This window comes from Mauremys reevesii, linkage group 3, assembly GCF_016161935.1.
Source record: "Mauremys reevesii isolate NIE-2019 linkage group 3, ASM1616193v1, whole genome shotgun sequence".
Taxonomy (NCBI): Eukaryota; Metazoa; Chordata; order Testudines; family Geoemydidae; genus Mauremys; species Mauremys reevesii.
The window spans coordinates 98,312,338-98,334,314 of record NC_052625.1 but is presented as its reverse complement, the minus strand read 5'-3'; the positions used below and the strand labels follow the sequence as shown (position 1 = coordinate 98,334,314).

The following is a 21,977-nucleotide window of genomic DNA, read 5'->3' as shown; positions in this document are numbered from 1 at the left end:
TGTTTAATTTTAGAGAAATCATGTATCACTGAAAATCATTTGCTTTGAATTCCTTCCCCCGTCCCAATCTTGTGAATAAAGATACCATCTTTCTTTTTTGATGGCAAAAAGTGCTAAGAATTTTCAGACATTTGGTTTTAGTATCTTATGTTACATTAACATACATTGTATGTAATAGAAGAAAAATATGGGTCAGGCATCTATGGCAATCAGACTGTACATACGTAAATACACATACGTTTACATATCGGTAAAATATAAATGTTTGATACTTTACTATATATGGTCAGAATATACATAGTTCACAGTTCATTTGGGTAGGTAGTGAAATATTAGTAAAAACATATGAGATGATTACATTGCTTAATCAAAATAAATTGTAGCAAACAAAACTGCCAACAAATTTTATGGATGGTTCTGATTTTTTTAAAAAAATTTGGTGGTGAGAGATGGGGTATCTGAAGTAAAGCTATTATAAAATTGAAGGGAAAAAATGAATTGGAAATCACAATAGTTCAGCAGCTGGATCACTAGCAATATAAAATGGTAATATAAAAGAGAAGCTATCCTGAGAATTATTTATTTGAGGAACTGAATTTAGTAGCAAATAGCTGTAAATTGTGCATGTGGAGAGGTTGTGTATAGGTGAGATGGTGTAGTAATGCTGTTTTTAGCCTGGTAATCTTTTCTGAATGCTTGGAGTCATCATTACAATGAGAGACTGAGTTGTAAGACTCAATAGCTTGCATATGTAACATTGTGCAAGTGTGCTTTGTGTGTGCCTATAAGTTGTGCATTGTTTGATTCAGATAACACAAAGATGTATTCAAAGTTTAACACAACGTATGTTTTGACTCCAGCCCTTCTATAGAACAAAAATTTCTAGCTTAATTTCATATATTCTGTGTGAAAAAAAATTGCATCACATTAGCCCATTTTACTGCTTCTTTATTGAGACAAAGGGTTAGGATGAAATATCTCCTTTGGGATAATTATTGATGTGAACAACTTGGTCCATAAAAAATATATGAAATTAACTTCGATGTTCTTGTCTATTGAATTGCTGGTCTTAAAAGTAGGGCTGTCAATCACAGTTGATTCACAGGATTAACTAAAAACTAATTAACTAATTAAAACTAATTAGAACTAAAACTAAAAATGAAAAATAAACTAACTCAAATAAAAAATAATAGAATACCAATTGAAATTTATTAAATATTTTTGGATGTTTTTCTACATTTTTTCAAATATATTGATCTTAATTACAACAGAATACAAAGTGTACAGTGCTCACTTCATATTATTTTTGAAAGCAAATATTTGCACTGTAAAAAAAGATAAAGAAAAGCAATAGTATTTTTCAATTCACCTCACAAGTACTGTAGTGCAGTCTCTTTATCATGAAAGTGCAGGTTACAAATGTAGAATTATTTTTTGTATATGACTGCACTCAAAAACAAAACAATGTAAATCTTTAGAGCAGGGGTGGGCAAACTACATCCTGTGGGCCACATTCAGACCATTTAATCTGGCCCTCAGTTCCTGCCGGGGGTTTGCCCTGCTCCGGCGCTCCAGCTGGGGAGCAGGGTAGGGTACTTGCCCTGAGCCATGCGGCTCTCAGGAAGCAGCTGGCAGAAAGCTGTGAGATTTAAAATAACTTGAGCAAGCATGTGTGCCACTGGAGGAGTGATAGGAATGATCATATCAGTCAAGGTGAGGCTGTAATGGTATTTGTAGTTTTGCTGTCACTAGTGAATGCTTGCGCTGGGGAAGGGGTGAATATTAAAGGGTGGAAGCAATCAGAATAGTCTGCTAAGTTTGGTCATAGGAAATTTTCCAGCAATTTAAATGGATATCCCAAATAAAAAACATAGTAAGAGGACCAGAAAAGTGCCACTGTGGCTAAACAACAAAGTATAAGAAGCAGTTAGAGGCAAAAGGGCATCTTTAAAAAGTGAAAGTTTAAACCTTATTGAGGAAAATAGAAAGGAGCATAAACTCTGGCAAGTGAAGTGTAAAAATATAATTAGGAAGGCCAAAAAAGAATTTGAAGGACAGTTAGCAAAGGACTCAAAAAGTAACAGCAAAAAAATTTTTTTAAGTACATCAGAAGCAGAAAGCTTACTAAACAACCAGTGGGGCCCCTGGGTGATCAAGATACTAAAGGAGCACTCAAGGAAGGTAAGGCCATTGTGGAGAAACTGAATGAATTATTTGCATTGGTCTTCACAGCCGAGGATGTGCAGGAGTGTCCCAAACCTGAGCCATTCTTTTTAGGTGACAAATCTGAGGAACTGTCCCAAATTGAGGTGTCAGTACAGGAGATTTTGGAACAAATTTATAAATTAAACACTAATAAGTCACCAGGACCAGATGATGGTCACCCAAGAGTTCTGAAGGAACACAAATGTAAAATTGCAGAACTAACTGTAGTCTGTAACCTATCATTTAAATCTGCTTTTGTACCGAATGACTGGAGGATAGCTAATGTGATGCCAATTTTAAAAAAAGACTCCAGAGGTGATCTCAGCAATTACAGGTCAATAAACCTGATTTCAGTACCAGGCAAACTGGTTGAAACTATAGTAAAGAGCAGAATTATCAGACACATAGATGAACATGATTTGTTGGGGAAAAGTTAACATGGTTTTTGTAAAGGGAAATCATGCCTCACCGATCTACTAGAATTCTTTGAGGTGGTTCAGCAAGCATGTGGACAAGGGTGATCTACTGGATATAGTGTACTTAGATTTTCAGAAAGCTTTTGACAAGGTCCCTCACCAAAGGCTGTTAAGCAAAATACAGCAACTCCTCACTTAGTCATCCCAGTTAACATTGTTTCGTTGCTGATCAAATAGGGAACGTACTTGTTTAAAGTTGTGCAATGCTCCCTTATAACATCGGTTGGCAGCTGCCTGCTTTGTCCACTGCTTGCAGGAAGAGCAGCCCATTGGAGCTAGCTGGTGGGGACTTGGAACCAGGGTGGACCGGCAGCCCCCCATCAGCTCCCCGCTCCTCTAAGTTCCCTATGTAGCCGCCCAGCAGGCTATCAATTGCCGGCAGTTCAGCTGTCCCTCCCCCCACTGCCATGTGCTGCTCCTGCCCTCTGCCTTGGAGCGGCTCCTGAGAGCCTCCTGCTTGCTGTTCGGGGGGAGAGAGGGGGAAGAAGGGTGCTAATGTCAGGGTGTTCCCCTCTGCCCTGCTTCTGCTCCCCCATCTCCACAGAGTGGGGGGGGGGAACAGGACATGACAGGGCTCAGGACGGAGGGAGCTTGCTGGCAGCAGCTGCTTTCTCAACTTGCTGATCTACTTTAAAAGGCAGTGTACTTAGAGTGGGGTCAGTGTACTTAAAGGGGCAATGTCTGGCTCTCTCTGCCATGCTGTCTCCTCTCCCTCCATTCATGCTGCCTTGTAGAGTGTGAGGCTACATTAACAACAATGTGTTAACCCTTGAGGGCTTAGCCAGTTCATCATTTAGCAGTAAGGCATTTCCTGGGAAATATTCCACCTCTGACTTTACTACCTCAACCAGGCTTCACAATCATCATTGCTGTGTACAGTATTAAATTGTTTAAAACTCATACTCTGTGTGTGTGTGTGTGTGTGTGTGTGTGTATAGTCATTTGTCTGACGAAAAAAATTTCCCTGGAACCTAACTCCCTCCCCATTTACATTAATTCTTATGGGAACATTGTTTCACTTAAAGTAGCATTTTTCAGGAACATAACTACAACATTAAGTGAAGAGTTACTGTCATTTGTCATGGGATAAGAGGGAAGGTCCTCTCATGAATCAGTAAAGATGGTTAAAAGATAGGAAACAAAGGATAGGAATAAATGGTCAGTTTTCTGAATGGAGATTGGTAAATAGCGGTGTCCCCCAGGGGTCTGTACTGGGACCAGTACTATTCAACATATTCATAAATGATCTGGAAAAATGGGTGAATAGTGACGTAGCAAAATGTGCAGGTCATGCAAAACTGTTCAAGATAGTTAAGTCAAAAGCAGACTGCAAAGAGTTACAAAGGGATCTCTCAAAACTAGATGATGGGGTAACAAAATGGCAGATGAAATTCAATGTTGATAAATGCAAAGTAATGCGCATTGGAAAACATAATCCCAACTATACATACAGAATGATGAGTTTAAATTAGCTGTTACCACTCAAGAAAGAGATCTTGGAATCATTGTGGATAGTTCTCTGAAAACATCCACTCAATGTGCAGCAGCAGTCAAAAAAGTGAACAGAATGTTGGGAATCCTTAGGAAAGGGATAGATAATAAGACAGAAAATGTCATCTTGCCATGATACTCCCACATCTTGAATACTGCGTGCAGATCTGGATATATCTAAAAAGATATATTGGAATTGGCAACAGGGCCGCCCAGAGGATTCAGGGGGCCTGGGGTCTTCGGCGGCAGGGGGCCCCCCGCTTTGGCAGTAATTCGGCGGCAGGGGGTCCCTCTGCTCCGGGACCCACCGCCAAAGTGTCCCGAAGACCCGCGGCGGGACCCCCCGCCACCAAATTACTGCCAAACCGGGACCCGGCACTTTGGCGGCGGGTCCCGCTTCGGCAGTAATTCGGCAGCGGGGGGGGCCTTCCGCCCCGGAGTGGAAGGATCCCCCGTCGCCGAAGACCCGGAGTGGAAGAAACTCTGGGGGCCTGGGCTCTGCATGAGTTTTCCGGGGCCCCCGGAACGAGTGAAGGACCCCGCTCCAGGGGCCCCAAAAATTCTTGTGGGGGCCCCTGTGGGGCCCGGGGCGTGGGGCAAATTGCCCCACTTGCCCCCCCCCTCTGGGCGGCCCTGATTGGCAAAGGTATAGACAAGAGCAACAAAAATTATTAGGGATATGGAACAGCTTCCATATGAGGAGAGACTAATAAGACTGGGACTTTTCAGCTTGGAAAACAGACGTCTAAGGGGGGCATGTGATAGAGGTCTATAAAATCATAACTAGTGTGGAGCAAGTAAATAAAGAAGTTTTATTTACTCCGTCTCATGACACAAGAACTAGGGGTCACCAGTGGGTTTAAAACAAACAAAAGGAAGTATTTCTTTACACAACGCACAGTCAACCTGTGGAACTCTTTGCCAGAGGATGTTGTGAAGGCCAAGACTATAACAGGGTTCAAAAAAGAACTAGATAAGTTCATGGAGAGTAGATCCATCAATGGCTATTAGTCAGGATGGGCAGGGATGCAAAACCATGCTCTGAAGTATCCCAGCCTCTATTTGTCAGACACTGGGAATGGGCGACAGGGGATGGATCACTTGATGATTACCTGTTCTGTTCATTCCCTCTGAAGCACCTGCACTGGCCACTGTTGGAAGACAGGATCATGGACTAGATGGACCATTGATCTGACCCAGTATGACTGTTCTTATGTAACAGGTGTATTCATTAGCAACTACAGAGTAAGCGAGAGCTGTTTTAAAATAGTGACCTGTCTTCTGCCAGTGTAGGTGAGTATATTACAGAGAGAATTCCTTTGTTTATGAGAAGTCCTAACTAAATAGTTTTGGTTTTTCAAGGAAGTGGATTAATTTAAACAATTATAAAATTAACCCTTAGACTGATACCTCTAGTCAAGCAAATAGGATATAATAACAAGGTGCAAACCTGGGAATTACTTAAAACTGCATTTTCACTGTACTTTATATTAATTGTAAGGAGCTGCTCTCATATGAATCCAGCATTCAGCTGTCTTATTTTGCCTGCTTGATGTGACCAACGTATTTGTCAATATTGTTTTTAATCTTTATATGGTATCCAGAAGCTGTGGCATTGGGTGCCAGATAAAATATATACACAAAATAAGCAGCTGGTGCAGATGGCAGTTGCCCACTTGCTTGGCAGTATTAGTCACAGGAAGCATGTTATGACAATTCTCCAAGGGCTGCACTGGCTTTCCACTTGCTTTCAGCTGTAATTAACATATATGGTTTAAGTCTTGGCTGCTCACTACCACCTATCTTCCTACTTGCTGCTACAACACTTGAAGTCAGCTGAGGCATTCTTGCTAAATCCCTAGATATGAGCATGTTGGGGACTGGAGGAGTGTGTTTGCAGTGAAGGGCCCTCAATTGTTGAATGAGACACTAAGACATTGAAGGCAAAATGTATGGTCAATCTGCTTTTTCCCACCTCAGGCCTTTGTCTGAAGAGGATGACTGTGAATTTGATATCTGGTTTTATTTTGTGGGTAAGAATCATTTTAATATTGACATTGATCAACACGTGTCAGGTATGTTTTATGTGCTTTCCTTTTCACAAAGGAGAATGTCTACATTGTTAGTTTGTTTGAAGCAGTTCTACCCATTGACCTGTCTTTTGTATCCTCTTCTTTAAAGATGTTCAGTCCCATCCTATAAATGGATAACTGGGAGCCTCTCTAACATTCATGTAACTTCTTGCAGAGCTGAATAAAATTGAATATATCTTACAAAACAAAGGCATGAAACCATATCTTTTCTATGCAGTGTGTTTTGGTAATCTAGTTTCCACCCTCTGTGCTAGTGGTTTTCAACTGTTTTTCATTTGCGGAACACTCAAAATTTCAAATGATGGTGCAGACCCCTTTGGAAATCTTAGACATAGTCTGCAGACTCCAAAGTGTCCACAGACCACTGATTGAAAACCACTACTCTATGCAATAGGTATTCTCATATTTTAAGTCTGCAATCTGAGCAGTGTATTCTAAGGCTATTTTTTTAAGTGGAATAGCTCCACGTGCAAGAAATGCAGAGGTGATTAGTTTGGTAAAAGTGCCACCAGTTAATTGGCACTTAGTTCCCTGAGGTGTGGACTTCAAAAACTTGGTTTACTCAACATGTGAATCTGCACAAAGCTCTTTTCTTACAAACTGACAGTTTATTCCATTTCCTAATTGCAGATCATTTACTGGATAACCTGAAGTTAGTTTCCATTTCCTTTTCATAGCCCTGCAGGTCATTCTCACATGATTATGGAGGAGGAGACGGAAGTGCGAGATAAGAGCTTTTAGGAGATTTTTTTCTCAATAGATTTGAAGGGTGATGAAAGATGAATGGAGAAAATGTCAAACCCAGCAAGGAACGCAGAGCAATCCTTAGAGGGAATCTGGCATGACTCTTCTAGTTGTGGGAAGGTTTGAAGAAATAGGACTATAATATTGTGTGATGTCATTAAAGCAATCCTTGCTCCATAAATCAATTCGAGGAGGCTTCTTTTTTTCATAAAGTGAAGTATATGTTTTGCTGTACCTTCTGGGAGGCAATAAAACAGCAATAAAGGCAAAGGTTACAAACAAAGCGCTCAGTGCAGGCAGTGGGGGCCATGAGTGCTGACAAGAAACAAATACAATTATTAAGCCTTGTGCTCAGTCCTAATAAATTTTGTTGGTTTCTGCACCGTATCATTATGTCGGCAGCCTGGCCTGTTATCAGAGAGCTTCAAACCTTTCATTATGGCTTCAGATGATTACAGCTGTTGATATGCAGTATGCTGCAGTAGATTTCAGTAACTGACTTGGGGTTAAAGTATCATATTCTAAAGAGGTCATTAAAATTAGAGGGGAAATCATGTCTGTAAAGCTTTGATCTGCTTGCATCATTGACCCATTGAAGGTTTGCATCCTAATACCACATCTGTTTTCGGAATGAGTTCATAAAGCCTTAAAGATAGCACATATGATATTATAAAGCTGATGTAAACTAGGGAGATATTTGCTTAAGGTGCACACCGTATACTAATGCAAGTGCCCGGCCTTTGTCAAAGCCACATTGTGAAGATTGCTCAAAATTCATCTCTTCCATGAAGAGATAAAGAAAGCTGCCAGAAAAAAGGGCTAGGCAGGTGGTGAGTTGTGACAACTGCTCCCGATTGGCTAAGAATTGCATACATCCTATTTTTGTTGCCCTTTCACCTTTACCCCCGACCCTCACCCTGGTCTGCCTATTTGCTTCATCCACCTGTTATAACTTGTCCTGTTTAGACTGACAGCTCTTTCGGGCAGGGACTCCTGCTGTTATATGTTTGTACAGCACCGACTTGGCTGGCCCCTGGGTACTACTGAAATATAAATGTTGCTGTTAATAAAGCCGGCAAGCTTTCCCCAGATGTCCTGTTCTGACCTATAACATATGCGTGTCTGGCTTTGTTCCTTTCAGACAAATGGAAAAAAGAAAATAAGTGTGTTTTTTTTTAATTGGGAAAAATAAATTTCATCCCCCTAGTTTAAAAAAAAATCTGGATGATCTGAGGGAGACAAATCCTGTCCAAAACGTCTCTCTCCCCTTTTCTCTTCTGCTTTGTTGAACATCACTTTCATAGTTGCAAAGCTTGTGCCTGTGAGTGCAGTACCATAAAAAGACATTAGGATTATGAAAGCAGTCCCAAGGGTCTCAGTGGTTTCCTGAAAGTAGGTAATATACTGTTCATTAACTCTGTCATCTTCTTTAACAGGTGCACTGTGTTCACATTAATCTGCAAAAAGCAAAAATAGAACAATTAGTTCCAAACTTCTCTTTAAAGTAATTTGGGGGAAGGGAGAGGATGAAATGTAGCTATAAGGAAAATTTCTCAAAAGAGAAAAGCAGTTTTTGAATCTGTAGTTTCATTGTATCAAAACATAGGCTAGTCAAACAATGGACAGCAGCCACATCGCCAACCAACTCACGTGGAGCTGTGTGGTTGGTTTGTTTGTTTTTTTGTTGTGTTTTTTTTGCAAAGCCCTGGGTTTTTTTTTATTCCTTACTAATTGGTGATGGACACAAGAGTGTGTGGGTATGTGAGATATATGTGGAGTAGAACTAGATGAGATGCGAAAAAAGTCACAAAACTGAGGTCATTCTCTGTACACTGGCTACAAGAAAATTTTAAAAAGTAAAAGTATTTGTGGAATATTCCTCCTTGGGGAAAATGGACCACCAGGTAAGATAGCACTAATGTGCAGAAGAAACTTTTCCTTTATTCAGTAAAAACGTGTGGGTTTTTTTGTTTTTGTTTTAAACATGTTCTGTCATATAACACCAGGATTCTGTTGCAATCTGCGGTACTAAAAATAACATTAAACATTTTTAAAGGATGGGAATTATATTCATTTTTACATGGTTGCTTTTACTGGTAGTGCAGGGAAGGTTAATTTATTACATTCATTCATTTTTTACATTTTGTTGAAAAGAATCACAAGCTAAAACTACAGCTGGAAGAGTCCATCCCAGCTCTATTTTGCATTTGCTTCTGGCTCTTTGACCTACAGTGCTGTATGCAGCAATCTAAGCTGCCCCACGAAACCTCTTAAATTTCCTACTCTTAGGCAGCTCCTGAGTAAAAACAAAAGGTCAGTTATAGGGTTTAGAAAGCCTCAGGGACTTTGTTCCGAGGACTTATTATGCAAACATACTTCAAGAACAGACTTGGACTACGAGGTCGCAGGCTGCTAGAGGTGGTGGTGGGGTAGGGCTGTGCCTTGCAGAGGTGACATGGCTTTTTGAAGAATAAAGGCTATGCTGTTTACTTGCTGCCTGCCACTTATGAAGCTGTCTTTGAATAGTATCGTTTTCTAACTGTACCAATTGGAAATTAGATGCTATTTTTAGATAGTGCTGGTGAATGATACATTTAATTAGGAAGAATGTGGGATTGGAATTTGTGAGGTAAGTGAAGGAGGCAATGCAGATAACTGAATGGTATAACAAAAAGGAGCAGGAATGACTGAACCTGATTTTTCTTACACCTGTGATTGTGCTGAAGCCAGTGCAGTTACACTAGTGGGAAACAGAGATCACTGAATGGAGACTCAGGTTCTGTATTTCAAAACCCTCCTTGTGAGTGCATTTAAATGCCAAAGGTCAAATTCATACCTGATGTAAATCATTTGTCTTGACTGGATTTACACTGAGGATGAATCTAGTCCTGTATGTGTGTTTTGTCTTTGGAATGTCATTATACTATGAAGATTTTCATGGTCTAGCAGACATCTCACAGGGTTCCTTCCTTTTAGTGCTGTAGAATGTTGTGTTGATTTTGGTAGGGTGCCACACCACATTGTCTAACCCCAGGGTAAGGGACCTTTATTTATTTTCATTTCATATTTTCAGCTGTTTTCACTTTTCCTTTATTGTTTTCCTTCCTCCTGCAGAGTTTCTTTATAAATGTTGTAGTGACACGCTGGGTTCCTTGCTTTATGACTTATGCTCTGCTAAACAGCTCTGTGGATTTGGTTGCCCTTATCTGAGGAGCCTTAGTACTATAGCTGCACAATAATGAAAGGTGAAACATTTGGGGAGTAGAGCCCTTATCAGAATCCGAGGAAGAGTTTGGCAGCTATTACCCTGCAAGAATAATGCTGTCCTGACTGTTTTAAGTTATCTAGTTTATATGCTGTTAAATAAACCATATTTCTAGACATGAAAATAAATCTTTGCTAGAGTATATGTCAATGTAACATTCAGTTTAGCAGTCCACATGAATCAGTTGGGTGCTTATGGATAAAAATATAGGAGTTCTATCCTGTACAAACTGGTGGTGAGTGCATTTTCTTCCTTTTAGGATTAAAAACAAATCCTCTTTATAGCTTTGAAACGGTTTCATTTTCCAAGCCTCTAGTCATGGAATCACTATTAAATCCAGGTGTCTTACCAATATAACTCACTCAATAAATATCCTAAAAACCACCGATTTAAAAAGAAAATGAATGTGGAAGAACATCATTGACTTTAACCGAGACAATTCAACTGTCATGGGTGAAATGTGTGTCTGTAGCTATAAAAAATGTACACTGTCCAATGTCAGCAATATAGTGTAGCATTCAGTCGTTAGTAATTTTCTTGGTTTGAGTGAACAGATAAGTATTGTTATCTTTCATAATAGAATGACTGTTCACAGAAGAGCTACTGAGGGGATTACTGTAATAATAATGTGAAACTGATAGGAAGGGACTCATCTCTTGCACAATTAAAGATAGCTCCACTTACTGATCTAGAAAAGAACCGGAGTGTTTAAGGCCTACTTCTCATTTATTTCACAGGACTACCTTGATTGCATCACTGACCAATCCAAGCTCTCCCTGGGGACAGAAGAACGATCAGCCCTGTTTGGAAACATACAAGATATCTACCATTTCAACAGGCAAGTTAATATTTGACAAAGTGAAAACAAGGGAGGAGACTGTATTAAGGGGGCAAAAAAACAAACAAATACTTTTTTCTGGATTGGTACAGCCAATGAATATAAAATAAGAAATTGATATTTCTTTGATACTCAGCAATTTTTGTTTCATGTTTCTGGTTAGGTCATCTGATAATTTTAGCTTCTGATTGTATAAGTAAAAATTTCCCTCCATTTTTGGTATATTTTCCTTTCTGCCTTTGGAGGGGAGGAAATCTTCTCTAGTCTTGACAGGCGTTGTCAGGTTGTGCAGGTCTTGCAGCATCTGCAGGCACAGAACCACAACCCTGCCAGTTCTGACTGAACATTTAGAAGGAAATGCTGCAAACTGAAACTTGCTTCTGAATTTCGTGTCCCATATGCAGTTTCATCCCACAAAGGAAAGAAATTTGGTGCTATATAGATAGCATTTGGCCAAGTTTATTTCAAGTTGCAAAACAATGCATAAAAATAAATTATATTTTAAAATATCAATGTTTAAGAATTAGTTCTTCCTTTATTGCTTAGAACTACCTGCAAAGTTCCCCACCTCAAGCTAATTTTGGTTTATATAATAAAATGTTTAAAAAACCTCTAGCCCATGCTCCACTATTATTCACAAACATTTGAAAACATTATTGAATCTAGCAGCATAATTACACCTACATTGTCGGGGAGGGATAGCTCAGTGGCTTGAGCATTGGCCTGCTAAACCCAGGGTTGTGAGTTCAATCCTTGAGGGGACCATTTGGGGATTTAGTTGGGGATTGGCCCTGCTTTCAGCAGGGGGTTGGACTAGATGACCTCCTGAGGTCCCTTCCAAACCTGATGTTCTATGATTCTATTCTCAAGGTCAACCACCAAAAACAACCCCCTCCCCCAAACAAACAAACTTTATTGTTCATATTGGTGTCCTCCACTCCAACTCCCTTGCCCATTGCTTATTTCTCCAGAAAGCCCAAAATAGTTGTTTTTCCTCATGCCCTGCAGGTCATCAGATTCAGACTCTCTCAAACCAAAATGGAGGAGTGAATTCTGAAGTTGAGGGTTCATCATAGAGAATATCCTTGTCAATAGACCCCATCCCTATAGATTGCCAGATGAAAATGCTTCCGCTGATTATAGCTGGAGCAATATCAGAAGGAAAGAGCTGGAGTCTCAGGAAGGTCCATTAGAGCATTATTGGACAAAACCAATGCCTAGAACTCCTCCTCCCAGAAACCCAAAGCAACTAATGTAGATCATGGAAAACTGGTGCAATCTGCTCACAGGATGGTACCCTGCACATTAAGTGGGTTGCTGCATCTTGTACCATCTTCAGCTTCTGAATGGATTTAAGGTGTAACTTTATGGAAAGCATATGGAAGTAGCCTAAACATAAGATGATGGAGCCATAAAATCATGGTATTGAGATTATAACTTCTTGGCTAGACGTAGGGAAAAATAATCTTGACCATTGCTGTCACCTAATCCTCCAATAGCAAGAACCCCAACTTCCCAATTTGAGTAAGAAACAGCAGAAAAATACTGTCAATTTAAGGGACCCATATAATCCTCACACTATGTTCAGGTTCCTTTCTACAATCTACCAACATCACATTTGACTTATTTAGCATGACCTCCAGACAGCTTGCCTTCATCCATACCCTGTCTCAGCCTGAAACTGGGTAAAGTGCTTGAATTCTCAAGATACTGAGGAAGTCAGTCATCACCTTCTACTCTGTGTGGGGCAAGGTTTACACTACAAACTTCTGCTGGCATAGCTATGTAGGTCAGGGATGGGACGAGGTGTGATTTGTGACCAACAGAACTGTGCTGGCAATAGCCCCTAGTGTTGTTGCAGTTTTTCTGGCAAAACTGTAAATACTGTTTAGTGTGTGCGCTATTTAGTAGCATGTCGACTGTTGCAGGGGAATAGCAGTATTGCTAACAAAGAGCTGCTGCTTCTTCTTCTTATTCACTCCCTGTGGAGCATAAGGCGCCAACCACTCTCCTCCATTCATTTTTTTCTTGAGCGAGACAGCAGAGTTCATCCCACTTCGTTCCCATACCTTTCATTTCCTCTTCAGTGGTCCTTCACCACATCCCCAATGGTCTACCTCTCCTCCTTCTTCCTTGTGGTGTCCATCGTAGGGCAATACGAGGGTGTCTATCAGCATCCATTCTCAACACATGCCCCAGCCACCTCCATCTTCGTTGTTTGGCTTCATCCACTATATTGTTGATGCCCGTTAATCGGCTCACTTCAACATTGGTGATACGCTGCGGCCAATGTATGTTACCAATGACATACATTGTTACCAACAAAGAGCTTAAGAAGTTTTAAAAAACCAACAACTTTTCAAATCACTTTTGAGGAGATATAGTTGTGCTACAACTTTAGAGACCTATCATGTGCTTTACACTTAGTTTTACTAGAACTTTGGAAAAATTTTATCTTTAATGACTTCCAAGGCCCCCAATTTAAAGTTCTATGTGGAAATTGTGGTTTTGAAGATTGGCCATTTTCATTATAGATCCCAATACAGATTTAGGGATTTACTTCTCCTCTGTTAAAAATTTACTCCCGTCTGAAACTTGGCATGTAGCATCCGGGTCTTAAATGCACTCTAGAGTCTGCTTGCTTATTTTTATTTTTATATTTGAAAAAAGTTGCATTTGGCAGTTATGAGTTAGCAGTTTTGTGTGTGGGTGTGTGTGTGGGTGTGGTTTTATAGCTTCAAAGTGAGTTTGTTTTTCCAAACTTGTCTTTGGCCGTTCATCTGGAATGTGGATTTTGATGCCTATGGGTATTCAGAGAAATAAAGATCGGTCACTTAATTTTAAAAGGTGGTTATTGTACACATATGGTGATTTCATAAGGGTTTGTAATACTAGAATTTTGTGGCCTTTACTTAGACCTGGTAGACTGTGATCTAGTTCAAGTTGCTTCTTGTAGATGAACCACTCTTAAGTTTTAGACTGCACCAATTGTCAAGGTTGCTATTTTGATGCTAGTTCCAGAGCTTGCGTCATGGCCCCCTCTACTTTGAAAGCTCTCCTTGCCATTTCTCAGGGGAGAGCACCTGAATATGTTCCTTCTGTCTTGCTTCGTATCTTGGAGGAAGACCCCCCCACTCTTTTTCTCCGATGTGGTTTATGTTGTTTCACGCTATACATAGGGAAGAAAAATCCTCTCCTAAATAGCTTCTGCTGCCTTGCTTCTCTGGCCCACCTTCCCAGAGGAGTCCTTACAAATGGTTTTCAGTGTAAAAGATAATCTAAGACAAACTCCCCTCCCCAGTCAGGTACTGTACCTACAACTTGAAATGAAGTTCTGCATTGAAGTTAGGGTGACCAGACTTCAAGTGTGAAAAATCGGGACAGGGCATGGGGGGGGGGGGTAATAGGAGCCTATATAAGAAAAAGACCCAAAAATCAGGACTGTCCCTATAAAACTGGGACATCTGGTCACCCTAATTGAAGTGTTCTTGAGTACTGCAGCTAACCTTTCCTAAGCACCATGGAAGGGGGCCAGCGTGTCCCAAATCTGTGCTGGAATTAAGGGAAAACTGCTGACTTGGATCCTGCATTATCCTGTATCTACCACTCTGCTGGCCTGGACCTGCCATTACCCTCCTATTCAATTATACAGATACTGGGGCAGGAGCACTGTCTATAAATATATCAGATTAGATGATTCCTGCTCTGTAATCTTCATGCTGACATCATTTGGGTTGTTATCAAGAGAAGCGTTTTTTAGAAATAACTCTAGATGCTACACTTAGGGGAAAAAATAACTTTATCTTAAAATAGAAGAGACATAAGAGAAGTATGTGTCCGCTAAGTAATTTTGGCCACAGGAACTTTATTGGGCTACATGTGGTTATGTTGGTGGTGTATTTCTCGTTTGATTTTTCCTTTTTACCGGTAGCCTGAAGTTTTCAGCATAAACCTGTCAAAACACTTGAAAAATGAAAAATCACTATTAAAGTACTAATTACTTGCCTGCACTTGCTGCACTGGTCTGGAGACTAAAAATGCTCCCCTACATACTCATCATTCCTCTCTCTGTTCCACTCCATCTCAGGTCAGGAAGGAGAAAAAACCCTTGTCCTCAGCTGCTTCTTTCTTTCTTTGTTGAAAGTAGTATGTTGATTACAGACGATGAACATAACGAAAGCATGCCTAACTTCATGTGCAATCAAAAGATATGCAGCATGCAAGGTATTTTCAAAGACACAAATGGGAGTTTATTCCCACTGACTTTCCAATAGGAATTGGTGTCTAACTACAATTTGTGTCTGAAAATCTTCCCCTAAGCTAGGCCACTCACAGTATTTTGCCTTGAAACCAACGCTCAGTCCAATTAATCAACGAGGTTATGGTGAAAAAGCTGACCAGCTAAAAGGAAAATATTGTATTGAAAACCTATCTGTGAATTCTGTTTCTCTCTCCCTGTCGATCACTGCATTTTAGTACTTGTTTGTGTTATGATTGCCCATCCGGCCCATAGCAACACTTGCTGTACTTCCCGGTTTGTTGACCAAACTGGACTATAACTCACAGCACACACCATTTTGATTCCTTTCAGTAATTTAGGTAGAACAATATTAGCTGCTTCAAAGTACTCATTCTGTACACTCACTAAGTCTGTGGCCAATGAGTATAAGAGTGTCACAAATACTGAGGACTGGTTTTTTTCTGTTGTCTGTGAAAACTGTAACATACATGGCAAACAAGGCTAAGAGAGCTGCTGCTTTCTCATGCCACTGGACTCCCCCAGGCCACTTCAGAAAGTCAAGTGCCTAGCTGTAACCATGATAGGTAGGACTTGGGCAGTATCCCTTTTTATACTTTGCAAACCCTCTAGTTCCCTTTCAGGTGCAGTTTGCAAGATGGCATCTCTCTCTACTGCCACATGGAAACTTGAGTTGCTGATTGGCAACAAAGGAGGTGAGGGGATTCAGTTATTCAGATTAGAACCCCTAGGCAGTACTCCTCTATTTTATACTACTCCCCCACAAGCAGGCCCTTCTTACCAATGCTGATGTTCTAGATGTTCATTTCCTAGAACCTACTGAAGCAATGTAGAGCATCTTATAGGTAATGACACTGGCACCTCTGAGAGAAATAATATAGCATTAGAGAAGGCCAACATCAGTAGAACTGATAACATGAGTGTTAGAAACAAGGTGAGTGAGGTAATATCTTTTAATGGATCAACTTCTGTTGGTGGAAGGGAAAAGCTCTTGAGCTGCACAAAGCTCTTCCTCAAGTCAGCTAACAATATGTAACAACTCATGAGTGTTTACATATTCTAATAGCTCAAGAGAGCTTCTGCTGTTGGACAACAGGAATTGCTTGGGGCTGTTCAGGACAGATAGCATTATTTCCAAAACTCATTTACAAAAAAGGAATCAGTCATTAAAATAATAACTTGGCATTACTACAGCACCTTTAATTTGTGATTTCACAGTGCTTTACAGATAGCTAGTATCAGCAAGTGGTAGCATTATCCCCATATTTCATACAGGGAAACTGAGGCATAGAGGTTGCATTACTTGCCCAAAATTACATAGTGAGTTGGTGACGAAGCTGGGAAGAAAACCCAACTCTTTTGACTCATAGTCCAACTACAGGACACACTGATCTTTTTGGAAGTTTGAGGGGCAAAATACAAGTCAGGACTCCTAGTTCTGTTACTACTTTTCTTGTTATCTTGTTTCTTGTGGGAATTGATGTCAACTGGAAGAAGAAAACTTCCAGGTGCAAGCTTAGAATTCTGAGCACACAAAACTGCAGTGCAAGAAGCCAGCTCTCACCTAGGACAAAAATGTCACCTAAGGAAGGATCTCCTTAAGGGCAGTTAGGTCCTATAAGTAATTTGTTTGACAGGAGATTAGGATTATTGTTCCTAATTTTGTTTTAAGTGTGACTATCATTGCAGCTCAACAAAGTTGAAGACTGTAGAGAGCTCAGAGGCTTTCTTCCCCTCTTGAATTTTCTCACCTTCATTTTCTATGTTTTACATTACAAATCACAATGATCAAACCATTTCTTGACTCAGCCCTCAAGAATGGAATCTTGTGCAACAGTGACCATACTCTCTCAGTGCCTTGCTCACGCTATAAAAGAATTCATGCTTGGAGTGTCAGAAGTATTACTTCTAAGGGTTTTATTTTTTTCCCAGACATCCAGTGGTCCAGTTTATATCTTTCTTTCAAGGGAAAAGATTTTCTTCCAGTTATTAAAGGTAGATAAGGGTTTGTTTGGTTTTTTTTTACTCTGAAGTTATTATTCTTTCTGTATATGTAATACATTCCTGCTTCTCAGAGTAGCTGAGAACTTCTCCTAATCTCCTATCAGGCTAGGTATTTCTAGCCTCCTAGAACATATGGAAGTCAGGAGACAATTGTTACACTATAGGACATTTGCTTCACTGCATTTTAAATTTCACTGTACATTTGAGTATCAATAGTGATGTTCATGTAACTGCTGGCCAACTCCTTTGGTATGAATAGAATAGAATCACTACAGCCAGCATATTTCAAGTTTGTTGGAAGGGACTGTAGTCACAGAATTTGTTCATCTCTTCTTAGAAGCTCAGTACCCCATGATCATGTTGACTTGTGGTTTATAAATAATATATGCTGGAATGTCATTTCCAAGAGCCCATTTCCAAAACAAACTTATCGCAACCAGAGTTCCCATAATTAGGTAAGGGGCAAGACCAGAGGATACTATGAAGTCCACTAACAACTTTGCTTTGCCAGTCTTTTTAAAGGGAAAGACACTCTGGTGCAATGGTGATGGGGTCTAGTACAAAATTCTGAGAGAGAGAAATCTGAATTCATTTGGGTAGTAGTATAAGTGCTGCTTTTTGACCATTTAATATAGTGTCAAAAATGAAACTCCCTGAATCAGGTGCATGTAATTCTAGACATATATTTGTGTGTGAGTATTTTTTGCATGTGGAATTGGCAGATACCCATTGGATGTGCACGCAAATCAGTATTTTCATATGATTGTGTATGACTAAGTTTGCCTAATGAAGGGGGATAACACACATAGCACAAATAGAAGAAATGCAAATTACAGTTGTGTTTTTGCAGAAGGAAACAAGAAATGTGTAGGTATGAATGTTGGTGTGGTTATACTTAATGCTTAAAAAGCGATGGCTGTTTTGATGTGAAAGGAGACAAAGAAGAAACGTGTGTGTGTGTGTATATATGTATAAAAGATTGTAAATATGTTAAATTTTTCTTCCTTTTTATTTATTTGTTTTATTAGCGAACTTTTGCAAGATCTGGAAAACTGTGAAAATGACCCTGTGGCTATTGCAGAATGTTTTGTTTCAAAGGTACGTGATAAAATCTTACTTCAAGAATCTTCGGAAAACACCTTGCCACTGTATGCAAGATTAAGATGAACTTATTAACTTCTGAATACCTAAACTTGATTTCTGGTGGTAATTTCAACAAGATAATCCTTGCAGAACAAAACAGAAGGGAAGAATCACTTTTCTATCCATTGGGTTCCATGCACCATTTTTGGATCACTTTTCATACTTTTTCCCCCCTTTTTCCTTTTTTTAAATGCTGTGGGTGATTGTATAATTGGCCAGCGACTGGGTAATGGTCAGATGGGTAAGCAGCCTCAGAAGGTTTTGGAGTGTGAAGTCTTAGCAAGCAAAATCCCAGGAAGTCCTAACTTCATCCAGACAATTGCAGACAATAACAAGCAAAAACAGAATTAAAGGACAAATGTGAAGTACTCCACTTAGGAAGGAACACTCAGTTGCGCACACACACACAATGGGAAATGACTGCCTAGGAAGGAGTACTACAGAAAGGGATCTGGGGGTCATAGTGGATCACAAGTTAAATGAGAGTCAAAAGTATAACACTGTTGCCAAAAAAAAAGCAAACATCATTCTGGGCTGTATTAGCAGGAGTGTTGTAAGCAAGACACAAGAAGTAATTCTTCGGCTCTACTTTATGCTGATTAGGTCTCAACTGCAATATTGTGTCAAGTTCTGGGCAAGTTTCATTGTCTTCGATGGAGCTATGCTGATTTACACCAGCTCTGGATCTGGCTCCGGCTCCGGCTCCATACATTTTTTTTTTTTAAATTACTTCCAACTGTTTTCATATTTTGTTTACTTTTTGCATTTCATTAAGCTTTGAAAATGAAAGTAGACTATTCAGTTTAGCTGAGTTTTGGTTATAGTAAGTCAATTTCACTTTCAGGCTCTCAAACACTATGTAATGCTACAGCATTTGAGGGCATAGGATGCAGGAGATTATTTGTTGTAAAAATCCTGTGCTTGTTGGATTGATAATATTATATTCCTGAAAATATGTATGGTGTTAGGGCTGACGTGTGTCTGCGTTTAATAAGCATCATTTTGCAAAATATAATTTTGGTCCAAATTTGACCATACTGAATTCCTTTGAACTTGAACTCATCATAGGACCCTGTGCTAAATAAAATTTGCCACATAACAATTTTGCTTTCATTGCATAATCATATATACAAAGGAAAATAGGCTCACAGTCACATAGTACTTGATCATTTGAATTTCATCTAGAAAGCATTCAGCCTGGTCTGAGAACTGTGAACTTAACACATTTTCAGCAAAGACTAGTGATTGTGGATTTGAATCTTTATCTTACTAAACAAAATATGGACTGTCCATGGTAAATAGAGACTAAAACAGCAGCTTAGGTTTGTTGGCCTCAACACACCTTGGGTAGTAAACCAGCCGATAATGTAAAAGTCAGTAACTGACAAAAGAACCATGCAAAGCTATGATACTACATAAATATTTAATAATAACTTACAATATTATTTAAATAAAAACCTGTTCATACCACCTTGTATTTTATTGCTAGAGGCTGTCAATGGTTTGGCAAGGGACAAAAGATAATTTTCTATATATTTTTAGTTATCTCACAGTTTGCCAGTGGATCATTTGTTCATAGGTCATAAATAGAATTTAAAAAATCCTGAAGGGTGGAGACTAACAATATTTTAATACACTGTGGGCCAGATCCTCAGCTGGAATAAACTGGTGTAGTTCCATTGAAGCTAGTGGCACAATACCAGATTACACCAACTGTGGTTCCTGCTTGTATATCTAGAAGAAGAAGTATGTTACCTTCAGTACATTAGTTTTCTGAAACATTTTAGCTTTTGCTAGTAACGGTAATCAGAGGCTGATAAAAGGCTTCCATTGCAAGCTTAACTATGGCTTAATTATTCACATAAAAGTGTGTTTATATATTTTCTTGCCAGCTCCCACTCTCTCATTTTCATTGTAAGAATGCCAATGTTAATTAGAAGACTGACTTCAGTATTCCACACATTTACATTTAAGTGAGGAGTTGTAAGGGAGTGTTTAATTCTGGCACTCTGCACTTCTCACTCAGCACCCAGAAATTTAGAACGTACCCTTCTGAAACACAACCAGCAATTTAATGGGGATGGGGAGACTTGCTTTTAATTTCCAAGATCAGTAGCAAAAGAGAAGAAGTAGGCAATTGACTTCAGCATATCAGCACCACAAATGCTTGCACTCTGACACATCTTTTGCCTTTTTCCTTTATTTTCTTAAGTGCCTTTTATGTATATATAAAACCACAGTGCAGCAAAAGTTGAGAGAGGATTGGAGAGGTTGTTTTTGCCTGATATTACGTGTAGGAGACATCCTGTTCCAAATAAGATTTGACAGTATTTACCTTGTGTGTTACTCTTGGGTTGAGCTAAGCATAAGCAAGGTATAGTTGAGGTGTACAGGTTGTTCTGTTGCATCTGAAATCCTTGCTGAATTGACTGAGGTTTTTCTTACAGGTGGCAGTGAGGTAGCCAAGGCTTGTTCCTTAAGGAGGCTTCATAGTCCATGTAAGGAACTCTTTTGGGTTGGTGAGGGAACACACACACACACACACTTCATGGCAACTTCATGGGCCCATACAAGGTGATTTCAGACTCCAAGCAGACATGACCACACTTTAAATCTAGTTTGGTGATTGCAGAGGTCAATATAACAACTTTGGCTTGGTCAGACCTTCTCTTGCTGTTGCATAGGCCAGGGGTCATCTTAGCTTCCACACAAAGATACAACTGGGTTTCAGAATTCTCTAAGGGATGTAGTCCAGTTAGTTAGCCAGTCTATAGGTTCCGCAATAGTGGGATTCCTCGAGTTTAAAATATTTACAGAAACCTATTATTTCACCACTTTGCTGACTTCCTAGCTATTTCTGTGTGCAATTCAAAGTCTTAACTTTAGTCTCTCTGGTTCGTGCTATGGTTTGTGGGGGGTGGGTGGGTGGGGGGTGGTTATGTCTTCACTGCAAAGTTAGCCTGGGCTGTAGCCCAAGTGCCTCCCCAGCCTCCCTTGCATCCACACAGAAAACATCTAACCCGACCTTGAGGGTGCTTTAAGCCCAAGCTAACAAGCATGGCTCAGGGTACATGATTTAACTTGGGTTTCACTTCAGTCCAGGCTGGCAACCTACCTGTTTTGCAGCAAGAACACAGGCTAATCAAACCTGGGTGCAGTTAGTCCTCCAGTCCTATCCCACAGTTCTATATGGGCTGTATTTTCTCGTCTAGCTGCTCCCTTCATTTGTACTATGTTTTAACCCCACGTTTGTCTGCTCCATTTTTGCTGCACTTTCACAACATTTGCACATAGATACTGTCCAAGAAATCCCCCTGCCATGCTGCCACTTGGCCAAAACCTGGCATTGCCTTCTGGTAAAGCTGTGGAGTGACGCCAGTAAGATCTGAAGAGGAGCTCTGTGGAAGTTGAAAAGCTTGTATCTCTCACCAACAGAAGTTAGTCTAATAAACGATATCAC

General features: G+C 39.9%; 1 protein-coding gene across 4 annotated transcripts in view; it reads left to right on the top strand.

Annotated features, from left to right (window-relative positions):
* Nucleotides 1–21,977, top strand: part of PLEKHG1 (pleckstrin homology and RhoGEF domain containing G1) — a 228,882-nt gene that overhangs the window by 169,395 nt on the left and 37,510 nt on the right. For all 4 annotated transcript variants that reach the window (XM_039530890.1, XM_039530889.1, XM_039530891.1 and 1 more), the window contains exons 4-5: nt 11,012–11,112; nt 18,403–18,472. In XM_039530890.1, coding sequence (XP_039386824.1) covers nt 11,012–11,112; nt 18,403–18,472 — 171 coding nt within the window. The remainder of the gene's footprint in view (nt 1–11,011; nt 11,113–18,402; nt 18,473–21,977) is intronic.